Source organism: Rhea americana, unplaced genomic scaffold (assembly GCF_003343005.1).
Source record: "Rhea americana isolate MKP2758 unplaced genomic scaffold, rheAme1 scaffold_78, whole genome shotgun sequence".
In the NCBI taxonomy this organism is placed as follows: Eukaryota; Metazoa; Chordata; class Aves; order Rheiformes; family Rheidae; genus Rhea; species Rhea americana.
In genome coordinates this window covers 2,259,531-2,286,868 of record NW_028186956.1, presented here as the reverse complement: position 1 = coordinate 2,286,868, position 27,338 = coordinate 2,259,531, and the positions used below count along the sequence as shown (strand labels likewise).

General features: G+C 37.1%; 1 protein-coding gene across 4 annotated transcripts in view; it reads right to left on the bottom strand.

Moving 5' to 3' along the window:
- PTPN2 (protein tyrosine phosphatase non-receptor type 2) overlaps positions 1-27,242 on the bottom strand; it is a 34,139-nt gene extending 6,897 nt beyond the window's left edge. For 3 of the 4 annotated variants that reach the window (XM_085322467.1, XM_085322471.1, XM_085322469.1), the window contains exons 1-7: positions 26,994-27,242; positions 23,523-23,613; positions 15,856-15,956; positions 15,104-15,202; positions 13,769-13,906; positions 6,931-7,140; positions 5,242-5,400 (exon numbers count right to left, since the gene is read on the bottom strand). In XM_085322467.1, coding sequence (XP_085178593.1) covers positions 5,242-5,400; positions 6,931-7,140; positions 13,769-13,906; positions 15,104-15,202; positions 15,856-15,956; positions 23,523-23,613; positions 26,994-27,062 — 867 coding nt within the window. In that variant the 5' untranslated portion in view covers positions 27,063-27,242. The remainder of the gene's footprint in view (positions 1-5,241; positions 5,401-6,930; positions 7,141-13,768; positions 13,907-15,103; positions 15,203-15,855; positions 15,957-23,522; positions 23,614-26,993) is intronic. The other variant, XM_085322468.1, reaches the window with a different exon arrangement.
- Positions 27,243-27,338: the final 96 nt, after the last annotated feature.

Sequence of the window (27,338 nt, the reverse complement as noted above, 5' to 3'; positions counted from 1 at the left end):
GGAAACTATGCAGTTAGATAGCATTAATACAAACACTTGATTGTGCTGAAATACTAGACTCTTGTTAGGAATTTTTTCCTTAAGGTTATTCCAGTTCACAGATTATCTTCAGGTAATTTCTTCTATCTAGTACACATTCTCACTAAATTCACTGTAATGCATAAACGCACTTTCAAATACTTAGTATACTAGCATAACTGTAACTTTGTTCACCATACTAAGCTTAACCAACAGATTAAGACTCAAACACGAACGCTTCWGTGAAAGCTTGCACTCTGAAGAGAAAATCTGATAACCTAACACAAAATAATTCATGGATAAATCAAGTTTTGTAACGATCTCTACAAATACCAATCACTGTGTCACTGAAGGCTGTAACAAGCTATATGAATTTTACTTAATACCCTTTAGTGAGTAACATTTTCTTAGTGGTATATGAGAGACTAGCACAGTGCTAACAAGGATGTTCACAAAAAAGACTGATAACTAAAAAGACAGATTTTCTGCCCTAGTCTGGCAATGTATCAACAAGCTGCTGTAACACAGGCAGACAAAAAGCAATACATGTGCTGAGAAATAGATTTTTCTTCAAAACAGAGCATGTAGCACAGGTTGTCTCTACCTTAGGAGTATTTTGTTAAGATACCTAGACCTGACGGTATACCCGTTCCTTGTTTTGGAGGAGTTCACATCACTCTTTTAGAAGCAGCTCTCATTAGCTCAATCGCCACCTAAACTATTCCTATAGCATCCAAAAGCACCACAGGAGCAGGAGTTTTTTTTTTTCTGTTTTTTGCTTGTTTGTTAAGGGGAGGTGCTTTAGGCAAGGGGGCAGGGAGGGGTGGACCTGGTATAAGACTATATTTACAACGAGAGTAGTGTTTACGTGCCTTTTTACTAYTAACAGATAAAAGCAGTGACAAGAGTACTTCAAACACTTCTAGGCAGACAGTAGGGGAATGATTCTGAAATTTAAGAGAGTTGTTGAAATCTAGATGTACATGAATGCTTGGCCTTCTTAGCTGAAACGCTGCTATTACCAGACATTATCAAAATCCTACAAAGAGCACAACTACCTTCTCCTCTTGCTATTCCTATTTTAATATAACATTTTTTGAGATTTCTAGTAACGTATTTTCATCTTTGTACTTTTAGGAACAGATATGTAGTGCCAATAACAAAAAGACACAAGTACAGCATCAGTTTCCAATCAGATGATTTCTCTTCTACTAGCAGTCTTTTTTTTATATCTCAAAAAGGAAGCTTACCAAGCTCATTCACGCCAGAGCCATTTATTTGAAAACCTCCTTTCTTTCACAGTAAGCAGAAGTTCAGTACAAAACACCACTATAAACTGGCTATTCTGGCCTTCACTGCAGTTCATGTCCTCCTACCCCATATTCCATCAAATACTCTTTTTATTGTGGGGGTCTTTGTTGTAAAAGTGAATTAGAGCTTCAATTAATCCTCTCTTGAAAGCTCTGGGTAAGAGCTTAGGCTGGAAGCTCACACAATATTTCTTATGCTGCATTTCCCACAGCATAATTCTACTATTCACCATTTCTTCAATCTTTCCCATACCCTTCGTTTCCTGAGCTTGACCTCTATCAGACTGCTTCTTCCATCATCTTCATGGAAGAAGATTTCTGTTATTTCTGTTGGATGATGCTACTGTGAAGGACTCAGACTGCTAACTTCGGGGTTTGCACCGCYCCCAATAGCTCCAAAACGAGGAAGAAGCTTGCCCTACATACTTCTGCACTGCTCAACACTTTCTTTCCACTCACCCTCCTCCCTATATGCCAGAACTATGCCGTTGCCTTTCATAGCTCCAAAACATAGCAGGACCTTATGTGCAAGAACAGGGTAAAACGAGAGAGAGAAATCTTAATGAAAGAAGGAAGGGTTACTTATGCCAGAGTTGTCACCTGCTACTTCATCTATTTTATGTCCATTAGCCCAGAGATCTACTGCATCATAGAAACACAAGACTCACCTTGTTTTTGAAAAGTTATCTGAAAGGAGATGGAGGGGGGAAAAAATGTATGAAGTAGAACCATTTGCTCTATGTGCATCCTAATAGCTGATTATCCCAAACACGAGCAGTCTGAAGACTTTCTTGCAACAAAACTTCATGTAGAGAAAACCATAGAGGTAACAGGAAGGAAAAAGGTTCCCCCCCCCCCCAAATACCAACTAGCTCTTCTCACACAAATCAGACATCCAATAAAGATATACAGTACCATGAAAAACTCAGTTACTTTTTAACACTTGCAATAAGAAAGATGAATTGAAAACTAATTCTTGACAGAGTGAATGCTAGACTTGTCTGTGAAATGAATTCAAGACTGCTGTCYAAACTAAATATCAGATCTAGAGATTGATATCAAACAACAGCTATTTATAAATGAAGCTAAACACGGCTGCTTTGAAACTTAAACTACAAAGACTATCTTATGATACTGTTTTCCAACCTCTGGTAGAATGAGATTTAACAATAAATCAACTCCTCCACTGCAGAGGAACTTCCAGTATAGATCTGAAATCCACAGAGAGAGTATTTGTGCCCAGAAGATTTGTTTCTTGATAATCTTATTTTATTTTTAAGCAGCTACTAACAAGTTATGGAAATCCACAATGCAGCTGCACCTGACAGGGGTCTTAAAACACATTTCCTACAGAACAAAGCCTTTTTAGGAGACATACTTGGGTCCATGCTGGCCAAGATGAGCACCAGTTAATAAATTTGTAGTGACCTTTAAAGAAGAACTGAAACTGGAGACTGAATTTTACTAATCTTGTCAAACAGAAGGAATTTCTCATCAAGACTTCTACTTTGAACAATTAATAAAACAAGTGAAAACAATGGCTCAGATAGATGATCCCAAAGGTAACTAAGTTTGAATCTCAAATCCACAAGATTATCTGAATGGCAGGACTAGAAAAATAACATATGATGTTGAGAAGGATTCTGTTGCTTAATTGACTTCCAAGCTACATGATAGTACAGGCAATTTTATGAAAAAGAACAGAACTATGCTTCAGGAATTGAAGTACTACACTACATCTGCTGAAACTATGTCAGGAAGAAACAAAAACATGACAGAAGTTTGATTTGAGAAACACAGTTAGCCCTATAACTGAAACACCTGCGCAGAGAAGCTAAGGTTTAGGGCCTGTATTGCCTGTTGGACTGAATGATGACAATGGAAAGGCATGTTAAGATATTCAGCTGACAGAATCACATGAACACCAGAGAATTTTTGGATTCACAGGTTTCAGGGCAAAATTACAATATTCTTGTTTTCTGGCTACAAAACAGACCTATGGAGCTAAGAAATTCAACCTTCTTCGTCTTTCTGAAGCCACCAATTAAAATAATTTACCATTAGTCACTCAAAAGAAACTGAGTGATCTCTGAAAAAACATGTTGTTGAAACAATGGTAATTTAACTTTATTAAGGAGGTACTTTAAAGTGGCAACTTTAGTCTTGTTCCTTTGCACTCCTTTTACACAATGCAGTGCTGTAACAATTATGAAGCAAATCAATGTTTTAGCTATAGAACTACGCAACTGGCACATCAAAAATGTAGCTCTGTGGGGCTTCAGAGCCATCCAGGTGAGCATATGATCCTTTCTTTCATCACAGGTAGTCCTACAGGTGCTATTCAATGGGAGAGTCTTCTCCTCTCCTAATACTAGTACTGCAGTAGTTGAAAGGAAGTATAACACATACTGGAACCTTTACTTCTACACAGTTTACAGATTTCAGAAACCCATGGAGAAATCGGAGGTTAGCACTTGGAGAGTGCTAAATTACAGTATTACACTCAGTAACAGCAGGCCCTCCCTATCCATCAGGGGGACAGGAGTAAACACCTCTCTGCCTGAAGAATATGACATTTCTCTGTGGGTAAAAAAAAAGGCTCTAGCTGATCTTGAAAAGGAAAATACTCATAAATACTGCTGGCTAGAGTGTAACAAGAATTGATTTTCTGTAAGTGACCCTGAAGCCAGGACAACTAAATGTACTACAGAAAAGGCTGGTTGAGGAAAGTTCATCTGAACAGCTACAAAAAAAAAAAAAAAAAAAAAANAGAGAGAGACAGAGAATAAACGAGAGATGCCTTCTTAAGCACGTTCTTAATGTGAAGAAATAACACATCTGAAGTTGAAAGGCAGTATTCCCAGTTGACAATGCTTCCTTATATCCACAAACAAAAAATTCTGTAATCTAGATGGAGAAAATACAGGAACTGAAACTGCTCAAAACTAAGTATGGCTTTTTAATACACAAAGCAGAAAGATGATTAGAGAAACATACCATAAGAAGCAGCTTCCAGAAAATAAGGAGGTTAAGTTATTGTTTGCGTTTGGATGAATCATGCAGTGTTCCGGTCATAAAACGCAGACATCAGACTAAAAACACACTGCCTAGGTGTTGGTTAGTGGTAGTGTAACATGATTTATTTACTTACACGAAGTCAAAGAGTATTTGTGAAAGAGAAGAATCTGACAGCTACCAGAAACACAGAAGACAGGAAATACATTTTAACTTACCAGCTTCATTTATAAATTTAATAAGTCAACAAAATAGAAAAGCTCTAGCATATGAAAGCAGAATTAAGTCTGTTATGCAACTTTCCCCTCCCTTCCTCCAGCAAATAACCAAAAACCCCCAAAAACCCTAGTCATTTAAAGTACCTATAGCTACTATAATTACTGGAAGCCACACTGAGAAAAAACTTGGCCATCTGCTTGCCCTAAAACTGTTTATACTAGCTTAGACCCTAAAGTATAACACAAATTTTTGAGGCTATGAAAAATGTAAATTTATTAATAAATCTCATCTGTAGGAATGGGCAATTTTAGCGTTCGTCTTTTCTGGATTGTTTTGATCATTGCTACATAGTTTCCCAACACTTGCCATCTTTCAAAATGATACGGAATGTTACTTTTGCCTTTCAATATTGAAGATATCAATATAACCTTCTTTTATATTAGTACAGACAAGTTATATTTACATTTTATCTCAGGGAATACAAATATATAGGATTAAAAGTTTAGCTAACAGAAACAGAAGTGTTGATTAACCACCCTAATACCTTCTAGGCACCTAATGAAAAAGCAAGTTAATTAAACTCCACAAAATTAAATGTTTTGAAATAGCTTAAATCCCATTATTATATACTTTTAGCAATATACTGTTTACATTTAAATACATACAACTAAGTATTTACCTGTATAGTTGAATCCCCCATTATAAATTTTGCTCCTTCTATTACAGCCATATATGAAAATCTTAGCTGATCAGGAGTCTGAATAAGTCCCATTCGATATTTTCTCATATCCAGTAATACTTTCTTAATATCTACAGAGAATGGGTCCTTTTTTTCCATCTGTAAAGAGATTTATATTTAAAATTTCATAGTTATGGATAAATGAAGACAATATATAAAATACATACTAGTTTAAATGTGTAAGTCATAAAATTCAAAACAGAAGTTAATTTCTTCATGTGTTGCGACTACTTATGTAAGAAATCAATATTTCAAACATGAATTCAAAGAAGAAAAAAATGTAAAGCACTTAATGAAAACTCATTACGAATAAATCCATGATCACATATTATCCAAATAAATCAATACCATAATAGTAAATTAAGAAATTTAGATAACTTTGATTTTACTCAGGCATGTATTTATACTTCAAAGTCAGAATCAGAACCATAAAGTTACATAATATATTTCTTATTGCTCCTGAATGGAGCAGCAATTTGGAATGACTGAATAGGGGAGAGGTTCCATTATATAAAGCAGAATTCTTAATCCAAACAGTGTACACACTTTTCCCCATAAAGCACAAGTAATGCAATTATATGATTTAGAAAACCAAAACATTAACATAGAGTTTAATTCTTGAATATTAAAGTATACTTGCATGAAACGTGGGGTTTTTAGAATACAGAAAAAAGGAAAACTGGAGAACAAAGAACAAGTTGAAAGGGCCTATTCAAAACATGAGATTATTAACCAGTACAATTAGCTCAGTTGGTTAGAGCATGGTGCTGCTAATGCCAAGGTTGCGGGTTCAATCCCCGTGCAGGCTGTGCTGAGGGTTGGACTAGATGATCGCCAGAGGTCCCTTCCAACCTTACCATTCTATGATTCTTTATTATAATTTAAATGAAATCCAATCTTACTTAGCCCTGTGCTGTACTTCTTGCTATTGCCAAGCAGAGTCAAAGAGAAAAGCTCTGGACTTTGTTAGTTACCATTTAAAATTCACCCAAATGATGAGCAATTATTGATGATACAGTTCAGCGTGCAAGCAAAAAGCCCACTCATTCATGTGATACTGGAACTGGCTAACAAACCCCACCGCCCAAGAGGGCTGTAGAGGTGCTCAGCTAGGGGAATTCAGCACCACACTCCATTACACATTGGAAGAGATCCATGGGCATGCCTGAGCTCTCATCCTAGTTCAGGCACCACTTTTCTGCACCCTTGAGGAAAGGGTCAGTCAGATCTGCTAGCTATTGTATGCTTATGGGAAAAAGACTTACAGATTTAGTTGTCTAAATATATATTCACAAGCCTAACTTTCAGCTAATATTTTAGTAATCTTGATCTTTTCAAATGACATCTTAAATGAAAAGAATATTGCTTCCTTTGCGGGAAACTGAAAATACTTTTAAAGTACTTCAAAGTGGATTTTAAAAACTTATTTCAAGAGTTGCATTTTTAAAATCATGAAGATATCAAAAGAAAAAGAACAGCAGATGCCTTAATTAAAATTTTCACAGACGTGTCATTTACCTAAATGCTTTTAAAACATTCTGACCAAAAAGCCGACACAGACAGGTGAAAGAGGGGGGGGAAGAGCAAGAGGAGGAAGGGAGTGATGAAGAAAGGTGACCAAGCACTTACCAGAACAAGACAAGTGTCTACTAATGAAAACGTGCCAGATCGCCCTATCCCTGCACTACAGTGAATTACAGCTGGTCCATGCTCAGGACTTAGTGAACCAGATTCTCTGACTTTAAACAAGAAGTTCAGGAATGATGCTGGAGATTCCGGAACTCCAAAGTCTGGCCATGTAGTATAATGGAAATGAAATATCATCCTGGACTCACAACTCTAGAAGTGAAAACAAAAAACATAATGCAACTAGAAAGTGTCTCTACTTTTAAACAGTTAGCACACATGTCGTCAATCCAAATCAATAGGTACTCTCTATTTTAAACCTCCCACTTAGATACAAACAGCTCAATAACTAGCTTCAAGTTCACATTGCTGGTTGTTATCCAGTTGTTCTCCATCAAACAGTTAATAGTTTTGCCTTTTGCAACTGTTACCATTTACTTTTTTTTTCTCCTCTTGAACTTCCACAATTATCTTGTTTGTTTTAATACTTTCCCCCAAATGTTTTTTTTTTTTTAAAAAAATATTAACAGTTTAACAGTCGAGAGCAATTATGAAACTGCTAGCATTGATAGGACTCAAGAAAAATAACCTGTCAGCACTGTAAACAATTTACTCTTGCTCAGAGAAGAATTTAGTATCAAGAGGCATTGGCATCTTATTAACACTGACCACACCATTGACAGTAGAAGAAAGCTTTATGGAAAAGCCTTATTGCAAGTATGGCCTGTAAGAGCTCATTTTGCAGAATGCCTAACAGTCCTTCTCCTGGAAATACTTATTCCTTATACATAAGAAAGATGCTGAGACCATGCACTATTCCTCTCCCTCCCTCCTAACATGACCAACTAGCTGCAAGTATTGTTGGCAGTGCGACATTGACAGAACATCTTTTTCCAGCAAGAACAGATCTATGAAATAGAATAAATTCTAGCATTCATCTCCTGCTCAGTCTTTTTCAAGTTCCTATAAAGGACAATCTGTGAAACTGCCTTCTAAAAGTCAAGACCATCCAGTTCATGATTACCACAGTAACAACTTTTTGCATATTCTGTTATGTCAAAGTTTTATCTTTTGCCTTCGATGTCCGATTCTGCAAAACCACAAATACTTTCACTGAAAACAGTGGCTATTAAGATCAAGTTGCTCTTTTTGGCTAAGAGCTCAACATGGACAGCAGAATCTGATTCTTTATATTTGGTAAATAAGAATACAAAAAGATTACAAAGGAAGTATTTTCCAAGATCTCCTAAATTGTATAAACGCACTGATTTACCTTTCTTATTTGTCTGAAGCAAAACACTGAAAAACTAAGTAGAAAATATCAGTAAGATGATCTCACTCTAAAACATAAGTTTTATTTTTTAAGTACTAAATTAACTCACTAATCAACTAGAATAATGAATTTGCTTTAATATTACAGAATTCTAAAGAAAGCATCTCCTTTGTAATTTCCAGATTTCTTTTAAGGAACACTAAGTAATTTCCTCCATTTCTAAGAAAAATAACCTCCATTTTCTAAGAAGAACAACTTATAAATCTACAAAGTTAAGAAGAAAACTGAAGAGACGAGCTGGATGTTTAAGACATCCTTTGAAGYGGTAATTGATAGGGGTATCAATGAATACCCTTGTCATCACTGACACCCTCTTCCCCCAACCCTTACAAAAGCATTCCAGATTAAAACCTCTCTTATTTCTCAAGAGGAAAATCCCCCCGCCGCACTTATTTATAGAAGAAAGGTGCACATTTTTTTCTTAATTCCAGACTGTAATAAGCAGCAGTATCCTTCTACTACTAAAAAAAAAAAAAAGTACTGTGCTATAGGAATATATGTATACCATACACACATGCATGCACATATGCTCATCATCCATGCCAYAACATGGAAACTCACTTCCCCCCTTTCATCCCTTTCTTCCTCACACAGCAATTTGGTAGATGATCTGCTTCTACCTTCTGTTCACACACACGGCCAAGTTCACCCTGCTCATAGACAAAAGTGAAAACAGGTATCTACAAGAAAGATAGAACACTGCTGTTGGGTATCGTATCCAACTCTAACCCAGAATTACTCTTTTCTCCTCCTCATACCATTAAAGGCTTTACCCATATCTCCCCGATCCAAGTATTTTCCACTTCTTCAGCTTGTTTAACAATACTTACTCTTCATCTTTAAGAGCCTCATTTCAGAGCACCAGAACTGGTCGTGCAATTAAAAACTCCAAGTTCAGAGAAAACCAGCCAAATCCCATTTGAATATTTCAAATCTCTCACATTTTTTTCTGTTAAAGAGTAGAGCTCTTTCAAATGGGTTCTTGGGGGTCAAGCTGTACCACAAAGTGCTGTCTTTATGGGAATGTCTTTACTATCCTTTTTTGAAAGCTCTTTCTTCTCCATTTCTGAGCAATGAGCCTATCTATGCCCTACCTCTACCATTYAGGCGAGATGATGCAGAACTAGTCACAAAAGTTTTGGATTGCTAAAGATCCACAACTATTGACTGTCCAAAATTGAACTTGAGGAACAATTATTTTTATTTAAACATTACCATGAAGCTTTCCTAAAAAAAAAAGAAAAAAAAAAAAGAAAGCTTGACTGTAAGATTCAGCTAGGTAATATAAACTTATTTTACAGGCAGGCAGAATATTTCTACTCAATAACTGAATACTGGCTTATTCTATGATAACCACAATATATTCTTCCCAAGGGTTATTCCTTAAAATTAGCTACTGTGAAAGAAAAAAAAAAATCCTAGGACAATCACTAGACAATATTTAAATAAACAAACTAAAATTTTTTCAAGGAAGTGAGTCAAACTAAGGGCAAGTTTCAGAAAACAAAAACTAGGCTAACCTTCCAGTAAATAAACATCACAGTTAAAACTAATAAGCTTGTGAAGTTATCACCACACTGAACAGTTCTCCCCTGACAGCTGGCAACACTAACAKAGTAGTCAGATGACAATCAAACCACAATCAAATTTCTATATTTTAAGTACACCAGATTTCAATAACTGGTACACATCCTGTAAGTCACCATGGTAGAAGTTACATCCTTTAAATATATAAAACACTGGCATACAAGTGAGCCTGGGTTCTCTTTTCCTCAGTAAGATACCAGTATTTTTCTTAACTCCTCAGTCTTACTTCTGTGATCATAGAAATAAAAATTAATTGCTACTGCAATCTGTGAAAAAGAGTAATAAGGCTCCACAAATTTTAGAGTAAGAATCAGCCGTGTTCCAGAAATTCCTTCCAAGCACTATAGCATTTACATACAAACACACATAAAGAACTCGTTTTAAACTATGGACATTAAGATTCTACAAGAAATACCAGAGTATCACTTGCTATTACAAGTGCTCTCCGCCACAAGCAAAATGTCTTCAATACATTTAAAATTCTGGATATTAGAAACTAACAGCAAATCAAATCTTATATTCTTCAATCACATTGATGCATCCTGGTTCAACAGGGTCAGAGAGGGAGACCCACAAACAGTCCTGCGTCAACCTCAAACTGACAGCAACGGCTGCACAGAGGGATGGCTTAGTATTAAGTTGAGAGTCCATGTCGCTACTGGGTTTTCCCAAATATTTGCTATTTGCAGAGTATTCAAAAGTCCATTCTGGGTCTATTAATCAACAATAAGGCATCAGATCACCCCAGTGTCACATCTAATCAAGTTAACCTTTTCTAGTCCTTTCTCCTCAAATGTTCTCTTTGCAAACTTCTTTGGCTGCTTTACCCTTATTTCCAGGAACCTAGTCTGAGATATCTAGGGAAAATATCTTCCCCTAGGTTTCTCTATTGATTTCAGGCCTTTCTTCTGCTCCATTTCCTCCCTCAATYCATCTCCATTTTCCCATGAATACTGATGCTCATTTACTCTCCCACAGCTTCCTTGAATTTCCCAGTACCAACCTAATTCCCTTTTATCTATCAGCATTCATTATATAGCACTCTCCAAGTGAACTGCACTGCATCTTTCTCCATGCTACCTGGATTACCAGGTCATAAATTACTAAAGCATAGCAAGTTCTCCTTTTCTAAATACTAGCACTTATGCTTGTCACAAGGAAAGCTAAAAGCAGTAGTAAATAATATGAAAAAAATCTTCAGTTTGTAGTGGAATCTTCAAGAAGTTAGCTGTCAATATCTAACCATTCTCCTAGAATATCCTAACATTCACAAAACTTTTGCAACTCCATCGAATATAGATACACTTTACGGATTYAATAAATGGCTCTCATGAACACCTCAAATATCACATTCTCCAACACACTTGGAGCCTTTGCTGCAAGTCACAAACATGCTGTAGTTTCTCACATAAATGGTTATTAAACATGAGTAGAATATTTTACTCTATCTTTATTTTCTGACATGGGCAAGGGTTTACAGATGCCTTCGTAAACAGTATCCCTCAATCCTTCCTCATAGAGAGTTCTGAACTGAAACAATTACAGCAGAAAGCAGGGAGCAACTTTCAGAAGAGCTGATAATCGATACAGACATAAAATGATGGAAGATACACAATGAACCAGGATAGAAAGGCAGTTTCAGATTTCTGCATTCTAGAATGCAGGCCATGTCAGGCAAAAAAAAAAAAAAAAAAAAAAANAGAGAGAGAGAGAGAGAGAGAAAAGAAAAAAAAAAGTTCATCACCACCACCAAGACAAAGCACACCAGAAGTATTTTAAAACTTTTGGAAGGATAAACATCATCTCCTCTCCAAAGTTTTATTGTACAACACTAGCCATAAAAGCAAAAATAAACACCTGAAACTGCCAAGTGCCATGATGTTAATCCTAACCAAAACAAAAACTTCCACACCTGTATTTCTAACTTCTCTTAAATTATMCAGTCAGAGGGTTCCCCCCCCCCATAGGCAAAACCATTGAAGAAAGACCTTATTAAAATTCTCTGTACATACGTATTTTGCTGATGTATTGGAATTGTTGCAGTAACAAAAACAATTTACTTGGGGTAAAAGGGTTTTACTAAAGACAGTAATTCTAATTCTATTGCCACAGAAATACTAAGGTTTGTGAAGTGAATTCAGAGCAGAAGTGTCGCCTGGGTCACCTTATATTCCATGTGTGAGGTGGCTAAGCTTCTTACTAATCTCCCCCCACCAAATCCCCTGAAGAGTAACTTGTATAAATGTAGTTAAGCTGATATTTAGCATTACTGTGAATATTCTTCTTCCTCAAGTTTTAAGGCGTACTTATCAAATTCTTACGGATGGCTGTACTTAAACTCGGCAGTGTTATCCTGGAAATTAAGTATTTTTTTCTGTTTAAGTAACCAAGTATGCTGTAGTTTTATATTAAAAAAAAACATTCTTTGAAGTTAGTATTTGTGGAGCCTCACAGGAATACTGAAGAGCTAAAATAACAATTCAGTAAAGTAAGTTTGCTAAGGATTTGCAAAACTTAGCTGCATRAAATCAAGAATCTCTATATAAAGTAATGAGTCTGCACTAAGTCCAAAGCAAACCTAGAAACTTAAAATACTAAATAGCTTCAACCCAAGAATTCAGCGGTGCTGCTCACCGATTTTTGCATTTTCCAGAAGCGTTAGGCTTTAACATTAAGCCCAAACATCCACATTTTATTGCATCCCTTGAAAATAAAAAGTCTGATCTTAAGAGTCTGATGTTAAAGACAATTCTATTAAAAAAACAAAACAAAAAAACAAAACAAAAAACACCCACACCTTTCTGATAGTAAGATTTGCCTTAGCTTTCCAAAAAGGAGGATCATTTTCCTCCTTAGCTACTAGCTTATAAGCACTATCCCTCCTTTCTTTGYCTTTGCTGAAACAAATTAACAGGAATCCTTCAAGTCACTAGGACAGAATTCCATAAAGTTCTCTTCTTACATTGATTAGACCAGGCAACAATATGCCAAATTTTATTGCATTGATCTTGTGAGAGATGTTTCAATCTCTCAATAAGCATTATCTCAAAGTACCATTAATAGTTACTGTAAATTCAAATAACTTTAACCAAATACACCAAGGTTTAGTCACATAAATAAGATGCAAATTAACATCGTCAAGCTTTCCTTTCCCAAATCCACTGATACAATAACCTTGAACGAAACTTGCCATATCACCACTTTCAACATAAGGCAAGATTTATAGGGAGAGAGAATATCTTACAAGACATAGCTGGAACAAACAGACAAGCTCCTCAATCTTGTCTTCAGCTCTGAAACAGAAGCAGCAAAATCCAACCCAAGCTCAGGCCAGGAACAATTTTTCTGAGCTTAACTTCATTAAATTGTCAGAGTGCTTAATTTTTAAGAGAAAAGGACGGTTGGTCCTGTGGAACAAAAGGGGAGGTAAGCAAGAGGAGGTAAAGTTACCTATCTACAGGTGATAATTACCCCTCCCCCCTGAAAAAAATAGTTCACTAGACTGAAATTATGGGGGAAAACTGCAGAGTTCCATAAAAACATTAATTACTGAGGCTGATTACTGGTATTTGGAAGAGCTATAATTCAGTTCCTAGATTCCTCCTTTTATGATACTTCTTACAGCTCCTCTTAGAACCATCATTACCATCAATTAATATTCAGCACATTAAAATACTGCCTAATTGAAAACTGAAGTATAAAAAAGTCAAAGCCGTTATCCTTTTTAACATATAAATTAAAACAGATCTCTCTTGCCCATATGCCACACATACATCTTGAACATTATCAGAAGCAAAACGCACTAAAATTTACACTGCAAAAGCTCAGTCAAATCTTCAGTAACAGTTTGCTAAAAACATCTACAACAGCAGTTTTCCTTAAGCCTGGGAGTATAAGATAAGAGATAGAAAATAGGCTTACGCTGATATTTTCTAACTGTAGTAGATGCACTGTGTAATAGGATTTGATGTCTTCAGATACTAGCCTCACACGGAACCCTGTTTCCTTGAATGTCATAACTTCCTCTTCTTTTGTTGGCCAATATTGCGCACACTTCACCTAAGTTATTCAAAACAAACAAATCTGGTCAAGCATTCTAGCACCTTGGGCTGTGCATCAGCAACTTCTAAGAATCTGTTACACAATATCATACACTGAAGTACATATTACTCGCTCCTAGTTTGAGTAATTCTGAATGTCCATAACGCTTGCAACCAAGTTATTACAGTTTTTTCAAGTGCTATTATGCATTCAAGCTTTAGTCATTTATGCTTGCTTTTATCTCATGGCTAACAGTGCTTCAAGACATACCTTAGTCCTTTTTTGTCCCCTTCCTTCCACCTAGTTCTCTACAACAGGGAGATATCTACTGAGCTATTTCAACATTTCTCTCCTTCCATTCCCCCATGTACACGCCTGCACATAGAAGTTATGTAACTCATTGTGCCAAAATTCCTAAGACTAATTTTTTTTTTTTGTTACAGAAGTCTTGCCTAACACTGGAAGATTTTAGTAAAATTAAAGAATGAATTAAGCAATGCAAAATCATCCCTCTTCCTTTATTTCTCTTACCCTGGACTCCAACTTTATCCTTAACAACAAAAGTTGATGCATAAGTAAGTGTCTTTTTATGGACCAGTCAAATCTTTTGGTGATAAAATTACTCTAGAAAAAAATAYACATATTTGTAGCTAATATCCACAATGCCTTTAGGCACATTAGCAAAAACTACAGTGTATCAAGAGATTCATGTATTCTTCATATTTATCACCAGTTGTAAAGAACCAAAAATAATTAGGTCTCTTGGATCGTTCCTGGCAGCAGTATGGCATTGTTACCAACTGCTAAGATCACTATACAAAGAAAAATACTGCTCTCTTAGATTTAGAATAACCTGAAGACACTCGAATCTAAATTTATTTTCCTACTTTCTGTTTTATCCTACAGAATCCTACACTAGCTTCTACCCCTTTGCACTTCTGTCTCTACATCCTCCTTTCCCAGAATATTCCTTACATACGCTTATTACATGTTGAATGTGATTTTTATGTTTATACTGAACTGAATTCTCTATCTTGAGACTAAGATGCTTTGTTTAATGTTATATTAAATACATACAAAAGCTATTTTACACACTTGTGAGAAAGTCTGTTAATTCTTCTAGCATAACAATCAAACATGGTTGAATAGCATTAAACAGCATTAAATATATGTGGCTTACTTTACGACTTACGTTAAATGCCTAATATTACTTACCGATTCTTTTTCAACAATTCTGTTCAGCATGACAACTGCTTTGGTTTTTTGTTGCCATACCATCAACCAAAAATGACAACATGTATTAGGTAGTGGACCCTGTGTAGTAAAGAAAAAAAATGGGTGGGAAAACATATAGGCTAAGCAGTGTTTGAACATGGTTAATGTTTTATTGGGTGGAACAGGAAAAAGTCTTCCTCTGAAAAGCTTAAACAAACCAGAAATATAATGACATACATGACAGGAAAGAAAACTATACTGCACAGATCACTGAAGTACTAAGTTTAAACAGAAACCAATCAAAATTCAGGGAAAGGATGATTTAATTTGACCCCTGGCACTATTGTGTAGTTAAAAGATAAAAACACAAAAGAAACAAAATGAAATAAGGTGTCAAAGTATAGTTGCAATGTTTTTCCAGGAAAACTGAAGAAAAGAGCAAGAAATATTTGAGAAGTTGTATATGCAATAAACTATACATAATGAWGTATTTCCTGCAGCTTTTTCTTAAAACATGAAATAATGCATTTGCAACTCCAGCATACAGAAATTAGTACCGAAGAAGTACAAACCACAAAGATAAATAATATATATTCTTTAGATTATTTGAATAATCTACAGATTTTATATAAAATATTCTATATACCACACATACACATAGGTATGTATGTATAACACAAATTACCACTGTACCAACTCCTCTCCAACATATTCTCAATCCTTGTAATAACTTACTATCTAAAACTACTTACCTGTGTTAAAATATAGCATCTCTGGGCTTCCTCTATGACCACTAGGCTGGCATTAATATAGTCATTTTCTGTGTTCTGCAGTTTTACACGACTATGATCATCTGAAATTAAAACAAAGTTAAAAAATTAAACATCTATCCATCTTGGTAAATATTCTCTCACAGGCAAGTTTAGCTCTGGCAAGCAATTAGAAAATGAAATTCTTCAGCTAATATGTGGATGGAAGAACCAAATGGCAAACTACAAAAACATTTCAAACTRATTTCTCACATAGCTTTGATAGCTATACCTGCCCCATTTTCCTCACAACACTTCATTAGAGTTATTAATAGAGCTATTAATAGAAGCTACTTAGAAAATTGGAATACTTGTTTTTTCTTTAAAAAATAACAAACCAAAATAAAACCACCCACACATACACTAAAAGCAGCTCACCACTATCCCTCAACAGTTGCATTTCCTTAATGTAACACCACCACAACCCACAAAAGGCAGTATTCTATTCTGTGACACCGGACCATTTCACTGCTTCCCCCCCCCCCTTTGAGTTCAGAATTCCAACATTTTTTGTGAACTGGAATTTCACAGGATGAGGCAGAATCATCATAGTAAACTGTGAGCTAAAAATCTACAGATCTTGCATAATACTCACAATAATTCACACCTTTGATCAACTTTCTTTTCCTATTAATTTATTGTTTAATACAATATAGGTTTATATAGATCAAAGAAGTGGCACAYGCAGAAAAGTACCTATTTCAGAGATCTTCCAATTAAATGAAGTCTAAGCTAATTATGAAGTTTCCATCTCCTGTGACAAGACAGAAGATTCCATATTTCTGACAGGGACAAGCAGTCAAAGGACTGTTTAAAATCATAATATCAATATGAAACTATCAGTCTCATACTACAAAGCTGCATTAAAAAAAACACTTTAACTGTTATTTAGAGGTCATTAATATCTGATTTGTTATCTTCAAGGAAACATTTAAGTATCCGACTTGTTCTCAATAAGTAATCTTTCTTCAATCATTCATTAGAGTAGTATTAAATAAGCAACATTTAAGTTAAAGTTGTGTACATAACTGCACCAGGACCGGGGTCCAACAGACTGAGAACCACCAAAGCTCAATTGCCCAGATAGACTATCTGTAAGAAGAATAAATAACAAATAGCAAACTGATATCACTTTAAGTGACTTCAACATATTTCAGGAAGAGACAGATTTCATTAAGGAACTGACACTGCTAAGACTGAATCAAGATGCTGTTTCTAAACCTACATTCACCTGGTATAACCCACAGACCTCATTGAGGATGCTGCCTGAAGTCACATCTGCTGCCAAAACACGCCAGACTACTTTTCCCTCAGTCACGATACCCAGACTAATTTCATTTTGACAAGTATCTAAGGAATGCAAAAAACCTCTAAGTTTGGGATAATGACTACAAATTACGACATTCAGTACAGTTGTGATAGCTGAACTCAAACTAAGCCCCTACACTACAGCCAACTGATACAGCACAAGGCTTATCAAAGGAGAAATACATGAATATGGCTCCAGATGGGCAAAATGCTAACAGGAATCAGAAAACAGAGTTAGACTCTCGTTCTACATATTGCTCATATTATTCCACAAGCATTTTTCAAACTTTTTGAAACCAAGAAAAGTCTGCTTACTATGTCTTGTCCTGCTTTTGTACTCTTCCCCTAGTTACCTGCTACTGGCAACTGTCAGACACCAGATTATATATAGATCATTTTAAAGACACAGAGTAAGTTTTCTTCTATTAYGTTATCACCAATGGACAGCCTTTAACCTCATAAGCACGTGCTCATCTTGCTGAATTCAAGAAATTAGATCAAAAATAAATACTTTCTTCTTTTCTGGAAGGCTATGATTTGGGATTGTCGTCTTGCCTTCTTTAGCCATGAACTTTTACATGCAGTCACACACAAACCTGCAGAGAACAGAAGTATGCCAAAAAAACTTTTCCTATTAGTGCAAAAAAGTTACACATTTAGTCTCTGTTTTCACTAGCATTCCAGCTGTAAGTCAACACCACTGTGACTCTCAGGAGTCTTAAAACAATCTATGATACATCTGTATAAAGAAAAAATRTTACCGAAGCCAAGCCACAGTTGATTTAAGACACATGTATGTCAAAGCAAAATATATCTCCTTGCATTATTTTGTCTGGAAATGAAAGCGTTACTTTTCCCTTTCATGTATCACTTTATCTGAAATGTTTCTACTGGAGAGAAACCAAGACCTTTGTAAATATTACATGTCATTTGCCAACAGGAAAAACTTAAGATCTTGTTATAGTAAATCACACATACCGGTACTAGTGTTCTCGGAAAGATGACGTCAGCAAGCTCTGTTAACAGTTTAATCGCCCAGCAGCAGCTGCTGTATTACCGCCAGCAGGAGATAACTACCAAGGCCTTAATGAGGTTTCACACTATAATGCGTATACATATTTTAAGCTGTGTTCTTTCCTTCTTGTAAATGCTGCTTTGTAAACATTAGTAATCAAATTCTTTCTTTCTTTTCTTTTTTTTTTTAATCCTCTCAGACACTAACTCTATGCATGGGTACCCTCCCGCCTCCCCCAAACAGAGAACAGAGGTGATGCTACAAACACACTGGCGTACACTCCAGAGGACAAAGAAAGCCACTAGGATTTATTGATTTTCTTTTTTTTCAAAGAGAAAAGGTTCCTAGAGGACAAAATGACCTAGAAACCTCATTCAAGTCCTGGCTTGCTCTTCTGAATTAAATGAAGCAAGCCAACTTCTGACAGTGAGTTAGCTGGAACATATTTCCCCTATGTAAATCATTTCCAGTTACGAAGTACTTCAGATTTATACGAACGATAAGCAGATCTCCAAGATTAGATTTAAGATGCATCTTAAATATTACCATACCCAAGGCAGCTAAAATACAGCACTCATCTGAAGTACTAATTCCCCTTTTTCAATAAATTATGCAGCCTGAAAAGGAAGTAGAAACCTCAAAAATGTTTCTCCTTCTGGTTCCACATAAAGAAAACTACCCCAGAATCACCATGTCTGAGAAACTCTTCTATTATCCACTTCAGGTAAAAGCCTGTCCTACTGATACCCATTACAAGACTGTTTTAAATACAACCACAATTTCACATTTCACATCAAATTTGCCCTCCTTGCTAGAGAAMAGAAGATATATATGTAATTAAGTCTGAGATGGGAAGTGCCTGTCATTTTACACGATACAGTTAGTTCTTGCAGTTGGTTACCAGGAAAGGGTTTTATTTGAAAACAACTACATTTCCAGAAGTGAAACCAGTGCACAACTTTAAAACAATCTTCTAAGAGATGTCTCTTGCTCCCCAAATATGGTGCTCCTAGCAACAGGAGGGTGAAATGCTACTTAGTGGATTAAAGAAAGTCATAAATAAATCACACAGCCATAAGCCATCCCAGCGACCAAGTCTGACCTTTCCCCTCCTAACAGCCAATCTCTCTCATTCCACTCATCTAAGGCTAGRCTCATCTAGCTGCTAAATTACCCAAGTTACAATGCTCTGTCATTGGACCTACAATCCCAARTTTCAGAGCTAGCCAGAGGCAAAGGAAAAGGGAAGTGAAATTTCCACYTTCTCCAACTAAGATCTCCAAAAGGAGCAAGTTGAGCTTATTTATACCTTGCTTCTGGTAATCTATCAATAAAATATTTTACAGAATCATTAAAGTCAGGGAATACCAATTTCAACTTCTAAYATGGACTGCAAGAAAAAAAAATGAAGTAAGCTTGTTTTGGACAGAACAGCTCCCCGTTCTCAGCACATACAGACTGGAAGGCAACATTTTTGTGCTAACATTTAATCAGCGTTAAGTGCAAAACTGTCCACATCAGCTCCCACTCCATCCCCTGAAGAGCACAATACTCATCACATTCCTCTCACCCTGGCATATACTCTATGACAACTGTAAGCCTATGGTTTAAAGGTCCAACACAAAGACTACTCAYGGCTACAGGAAGAAAACAACTTCAAGATCTTCCAATAGAAATGTGATTTATTAGGTGAAAATCTTCAGCTATCCTAAGAAAATGTGCTACCCACTACATTACAAAGGAAGACTAAATAATGCAATTTACTTGGGTCTTCCCTCACTCCCAGACCCAACAGAAACAAGAAAATAAATTTCTTTCTAATTTGCAAAGGGAATTTCCCTCCTGCTCCTAAATCTGGGAACAGTCAGCTGACTAAAGATTTCTAAAGGTGTTTACAGTCAATCAGAGACACTAGACTAAAAATTGTATTACAGTGCAACTATCCAGTGACTCTGATATGAACTATGGATAAGATTTAGAAGGAAACTCATGACAAATCTGAAGAGTTTCATTAAAGATATCAGTTAAAAGTAATAGCCCCCAAAGTTATTTTCCTCCTAACAATGTTTTCTGAGAAATGGTTTCATCTGTCAGGAAATGACTGGCTCTCAAACCAAACCTATTTCAGATTAGCTTCCTGTTTCAATAGTACTACATAACCAAAATATTCCTCTCCCTATTCTACCCTAATACCAAACTGGCTAAGCAATAACTATCAAGGGCTTTTACAGTATCAAGCATTTTTTTCCCTCCTCCAAACTTTTCCTCCCCTGGCTCTACAGCCAACAAAACTGGACACTAACAAAAAGAGGCATGATACTGTAGACAACATGAAACTCCATCAGCTGTAATGGCTGAAGATGTTTAGCCTTATACAACTAACAGAAATCATCTTTTGCCTAGAAATGTACGTAACAGCTAAAAAATGGTTTCAATGTTTGTTTCCTAGCTGTTAAGTCAAAACAGGGCGAAACAGCAAAGACCAAATAGGGCAAAACCAAGTTAAAAATTTTTTTTCCTGCATTCTAGTCAAGATCTTTCCACAAGACAAAATAATCTTTGCATTCCCTCTTACAGCCATGTCATCTCAGGTTTTACACTGGCTTGGCTGCTATCTAGTCTAACCATTTTATCRTTGTCATGGAGAAATGAAACACTTTCATCAAATTGCTTCTCATGTCTTCTAATATGCTTATTCAAATAGCTAGATCACAGAATTTTTAACCATCAAACATTTTCCAACCCTTAAATTGAAACACCTGCTTCTCTTTAGATAGTTCTGAAAGTCTTTAMTATCACTAAAAGGGATTATTATCACCAGTATTTTATACAAACACTGTTAAATAGCCATTACATTTCTGAAGTCAAGGACTGAAAAGTTAGATTGTGTAAGATCTACTTGTATTTCTGCAATACCAGTTCCTTGCATATGTGCACCACGATCTGATGTGATCGCTACAATGACCAAATTGCACAGCTTTTACCCCAGCTGCTTTGGAATTTATGCTCTACTATCTCAAAATGTTGTTATATATTCCCTTCCAGCTCTTTCTCCTCATATACAGCCTTATTCCTAGTGCCTTAGTTTTGCAAGGTTACCTTGGTAGCCCAATTCAAACCACCTGTTTCACACATGCCAAAAACTGAGGAATGCTTCATAAAGCTCATCATCTTAGGTCAGACATCATGTTATTCTTCAAGTCAACTAAGATGCAATAACTTTAACCTCTTTTTTTAACTGAGCTACCACTTCAAGACTAGATTTTATTTAACTGCCTCCTTTGCTGCACAGGGTCAAGGGATTAATATGATGATGCAATACACTCCCTGCCAGCTAAGCTAGCAGAAGCAGGCTCTACCATGACAGATGGGGGGAAGGTAATTAYATACATTCTTTAGTACTGTGAAAGGCATTCCATTATCAAGGAAAATTTGAGTTCCAAAAAACCTACAGAAAATTAATGCAAGCCACACCTCTAACATATCATTGGAGGTATTACTAGAGACTACTTAAATAACACTAAAAAAAGAAAAGCTTCTAAAAACATTTCAAACACAGGAAAATRGTAAACGCTTGAAATGTAAACTGCCGTTCTCCTTGCAGTTGTGCTTAAGAAACAAGAGATGGGAAGAAAGGTTAASTACATGAATACAGATTTTTCCATTAAAATTTTTTAGGATATTGGACCCAGGAATAGAAGCTGGGTCTCACAGGCTGAAATTCAGCTTCTTACCTTCTCTTCTTAAAACCYTCTTTCTCAATTTAGGTATGAAAATGGATCATGCTACATTTACTTTCTGTAACTTTACCACAGGTGAAAAACTAACTCTGTGCTGTAACTGCAAGCCTGAGGCACCAAAGTACTGCCACACAGATTAACTATGGTCTGGAAGAAGCACATTACTTTTGCTGAGCATAGCACTCAAGTTAATAAGCCTCGATTACCTTGAGCTATCTCCCTTATAGATGTGCAGTCCTCAAATTGGACTGTATAGCGGAATGCCAGGTAGATTTTGAAGAGTTCAGTTACATCAAAGTATAATATTTAAATTCACATTAAGCCTGACTGGATCCATTTGTTGTGACTGCATGGCGCAAGCCAGCACTCTAGCAGTAGCCTAATAGGCAACATGCAGCACTGCGTTTGACCAGTATGACTCAGTTTGAACTCTTTCAGTGCAGTTTTGAGAAATGCCATGCACATGCTGGTACCACAACTTTCAATTGGAAATAAGGAGTTCAGCACTTCTCCAAATCTATATCCAATACTATAGATATTTCAGATTAGGCCCTCAAACAAACAAAAAGCCCCAATACACCAACAACCCCTCAAGAATTCCAGCTCAAATAACGACAGAGCTTTTATAGGTCCCTCCTGCTCTGGGAAACTCGATACTAAAGGATATACAAATATTTAACCTGTCCTGACTTCAGTATTTTGCAGAAAAAAAAATTGGCTACACTGAAATCTTTTCTCAGTTCTTTTGAAAGCAATTACTGATAACTTTCTCCAACTATGACTGCATTACAGGTAGTCTTTTGCTTGAGGTGTTTTTATAAAGATTTTGGAATTCAGTTGCTAAAGTAGATTCTGTTCAAAAAAGTCCACAATATTTACAGTACTAAAGGATTCTGTAAAAACAGCTGTCTTCACATGAGGTTGTGGGTCCTTACATCATAAAGACCATTTTATGGTAGCTGGTAAAATAAAGCACCTGATACCATTATCTATTTTTACAGAGAAAACTATAGAATGCTTTCACATATAAATTTTTCAGAATAGACAAAGTAAGATCTCAAGTAGCTTTTAAAGCACAACTAGAAGTTGGTATTTCTCCACACAATTCTATTCCAGAAGTGTGTAGCATTGCCTAAGCAGCCATGAAGGAAATTATCCGAGTTAGTCATAGCTTATTAACTTAAACTCTGTGCTCAGCARCTGCTGATACCTTGATTTTTCAAGACAGAAAATAACACTAACTCAAATAATTTCCCTATGACAAAAMCCACCTTCAAAATAGTATTTATTTTGCAGCTCATATTTATCTATATACTTACAACCATAATTTACAGTTATCTCTAATTCACCAATCAATACAGTAAGTTTAAACTCCGTATTTTTCTCCCTTCTATTACACACATTTTGTCAYGAGAAACACGGCTATCAAAGGATACATACCTACATCCAGACCTAAATAAAATACAAAACCTATAATGATTGTGATATATTAGCYACGACATTTAAAAGTGAACAGAGTAAATAAGAACAAAACAAAACATACTTACACGGACTAACGTCTCTGTATCTGTTTCGATTTCTGTTTTCTGGATATTTTGCAACTCTGTGAGGGTAGTCACTGGATTTATGTCGAATTTCCTTTAAARGACAAAAATTCAGTTTAGTTAAAATCAGTAAGCAGATTAAGGCTAGTGTTTTACAAATCCTATGCAAGACTTTCAAGGTTACTAATTATTAACATTTTTAAACTAATTTTCATTACAGCTTATGTTATTTTCACTCATGAAACCTGTGAGGCACGCAGCCAAGCTGTGCCATTTACACCTTTCTAGGTTTGGTTACCAACACAAAACTAACCTAAGTACAACTTGGTAAGCAACTGATGTAACAGAAACAAAAAGAATATCAGGTACTTGTTATGTTCACAGTTTACCTCATAGACTTGCATGTTATCTCCCATAGCAATACGGGAGTCAGATAAACTAACAACAGTATRCCAGTTAGCTCCTCTACACCAATCGGTAGCATAAATCTGCACGACAATAATTCATTTAATGACTTTATGGCTTCTGTAACAACCACAAGACTACTGCAGACAGTTTGATGGTTCATATAGCTGTAATTAATATATGAGGGAGCACTTCTAAATTCACAGCTGTCACTCTATATCAATACGAGATCACAGCCTGCTTCTCTCCCAAGCATTAATGCAAACCTTTTGATAATCTGCATTTGGAAGGCTTTCAAACATACAGATATGCACACTATTTTAAGGAATAATACTATTCACACATTCTGAATGATGAGTTTTATTTATCTTTTGCCTCTAATGAAAGCAGAGCATCCTTTCCACAACTTCACCTTCAAAGAACACTAAGATGTATAGATTTATCTAATGCGCTCAACCATGAAAACTCAACTAAGGTGTTACTGACAAACAGCTTCCAGTGAATCTAACTGTGCCCTTATATTCTGTACTGATGCCACCTCAGAAGATTTGCTGTAAAATATAGAATTTAAAATATTTTATTTTGAAATTTACTTGGTTTTAGATGTTGCTGCTATATAAAATCATTACATATTAAAATACATTTAAATTCCCCTTTACAACTAAGCATTCCTTTGTCTTCTTTATATGTTCCCACCATCACAAACAAGGTCTTCTCAAACTCCGAGGTAGTCAGAGTTTGACTGTCATTATCTGAGCATACTCTCAGATAATGAACACAAACAAAAAGTCTTTAATAGAAATCTAATATGCACAAGGAATCTCCATCTATTAGTGTTTATCCTGTGATGTTACTTTAAATGCAACAGCAGCTTATAAAGACCCTAAACCATAACATAGAGCAGTAACAGTTCCTTACATGTTTGTATAAAAATCACTTGATCACATGATTAAATTTTTATTTTGATGCAGCACATTGAGCTAGAGGAGAAGACAAGCTGCAAACACCTTACAACCTTTGGGAGCAACTACATGCATGGTCAATAAACAAATCTGTTAAGCATTCACTACAGCATTCCTAAAAATGTAAGTTTTGTATTATTTCATTAAAAATAAAATATGTTGCGCCCTTTTAATATACCAACATCCTCTGTCAACAACAGCCTGCTAATTTGGTCATGAGATATTAGATCAGTTAAAAATACTAAACAGTAATGCAGAGAGGTACTGTGATCAACAGAAGCAAATCTAAGGAAGACTAGCTCTAAAATCAGTTTCCTTTAATATGATCTAGCCTTCAYAAATTAGAGAAACAAACGAGATACTAAGTGTAATATAAGACATATTACACAAGAAAAACTTGCACAAAAGAAATAAATGGGGGAAAGAGTGTTACTTATTCAGTCCTTAATTCAGACTGGACAGAAGCTCCAGGAGTCAGCACAAATACTCCCAGCTTTAATAAATTTTACAAGTCTTCTCAAACACATGGAACTGAACAGCAAATATACTGAGCTGGTCTCAGCAGAAAGAGCAAGAAAACCTTAACACACAATTGCTTTTTTTTTCTTCAGAACTTTTCTTCAGAGAAACTTATACCTCCCATTACAAGCATAAGCTTCCTACACACCACTGCCACAGGAAAACGTATCATAGGAAAATTCAGTGTAAAAACAAGTAGTTGGCAATTATTTTCTGTGAGTTTGTGCGGTGTAAGAACAGCATTTCCTTGTTTTGCTTTAACAGATCTGTACTCTCTGATTTTAATAAAAAACATTTACATTAAGTATACTGAAAAAATCCTGAGTTTGCAGACCTACAAAACCAGGAAGTGGTAGAATTTTAATGCAAAGTCTTTATTCAAGAAAATCATACAAAATAGCTGTAAGAAAAACCAGAGAAAGTCCATTAAGAAGTTTTGCAGAGCTTAAAATACAATTTCCTCTTGAGTTTACTTCCCCAAGCATAATTGAGTATTATTAGTATGACCCTGGAAAGCTAAATTACCTTGCTTACTTAGTCTGGATATACCAGACATAACATGAGAGTACATTTTCACCTCATGAAAAATAGTTTGCAGAACTCTTCCTACATGCTTTAGCACAGTAATTCTACATAACTTTTTCTGTTATCCCCTGTTAAATCCAAAGCACTGYTCTGTTCCATAACACATTTAGAAAGAATTTATTCAAAGTACACACACAAATCAAATGCACAGGTGATTTAACAGAGAAAAAGCACAAMCTTTCGTTAGCAAAGCGGACTTTTGTTTTGGGTCACTTTCTTCTCAGTTGTGAAGGTARTAGAATAGTATTTATAGAATAATTTTAGACAATGGACTCAAAGCATATAACTGAGGCCGTTGCTAATCAGTGCTGYTTCGGGGGAGGGAGGAGGGGGGAAGCAGCAGCTTTATTTTTTGTGAAACGATCGAGCTGCTCCTGCTCCGGCACCGGGTGCATTAGGGCGGCTGCGACGCGAGGGGCGTCTTAGAGCGAGACGGAAGCCGAGCAACCACTTCGCAGTCAATTAGCCGGAGAAGCGGCGAACTGAGGGACGATGACAAGCGCTGGCCGGGTCGATATTATTAGATACAACTTTCCACCCAGCCTGGGAGGCGCGGGGAAAACACCCCCAGCTCAGCTAACCCTCCGCTCTCACCACCGCCGTCAGCCCCTCCGCAGAGAGGCTGCTGCCGCTGCGCATGCGCAGCGCGCCCCACCGGCCGCCCGCCCGCCGCGCGCGTGCGCGCCGCCAACACAGGCCGCACTGCACATGCGCGCTCCCCTTCCCTCAACCCCTCCCGACAGGGGAGCGAGGGAGGGAACAGAGAAGGAAAAAAAAAAAAGAAGAGAGGGGGGGAAAAAAAAAAGCAAGCGCTCTCGGAGCATGCGCGCCGCCTGCCTGCAGTTTCGCTGCGCGCACCTGAAAACCAGCCGTGGCCCAACGACTTCCGCTCCCCGCGGAGGCAGCTCACAGCGGCAACGGGCGCCGGTGGCCCGCGGCGCCCTGTTCGCACCCTCCCCGCTCCCCGCCGGCTGGCAGAGGGCCGGCGCCGCCCTTCGCTCACCAGATAACGTGCCTGCCAGTCGTTAGTGGCATCGATCTCCTGGAACTCCTGCTCGATGGTGGCGGACATGGCGGCGGCCGGAGCGAGAGAGGCCGCCGGAGGCCGACAGGCTCATGCCCTCCGCCGCACGCCGCCCAGCACACAGGAGCGGCGGGCGCGCTGCGCTCCGCCGCCGCCACCACCACCGCCGCGCGCGCACATACGCTCGCAACGGGTCCCGCTACCGCCGGCGCCGGGCGCATGCGCGCCCCCGCCTACCGGCCCGCCGGGCCACGCCCTCGGGGAGGGGAGGGAAAGCACCTGGTGTGACGTCACGGGGCGGGGCTCGGATGGGGAGGGCGCGCG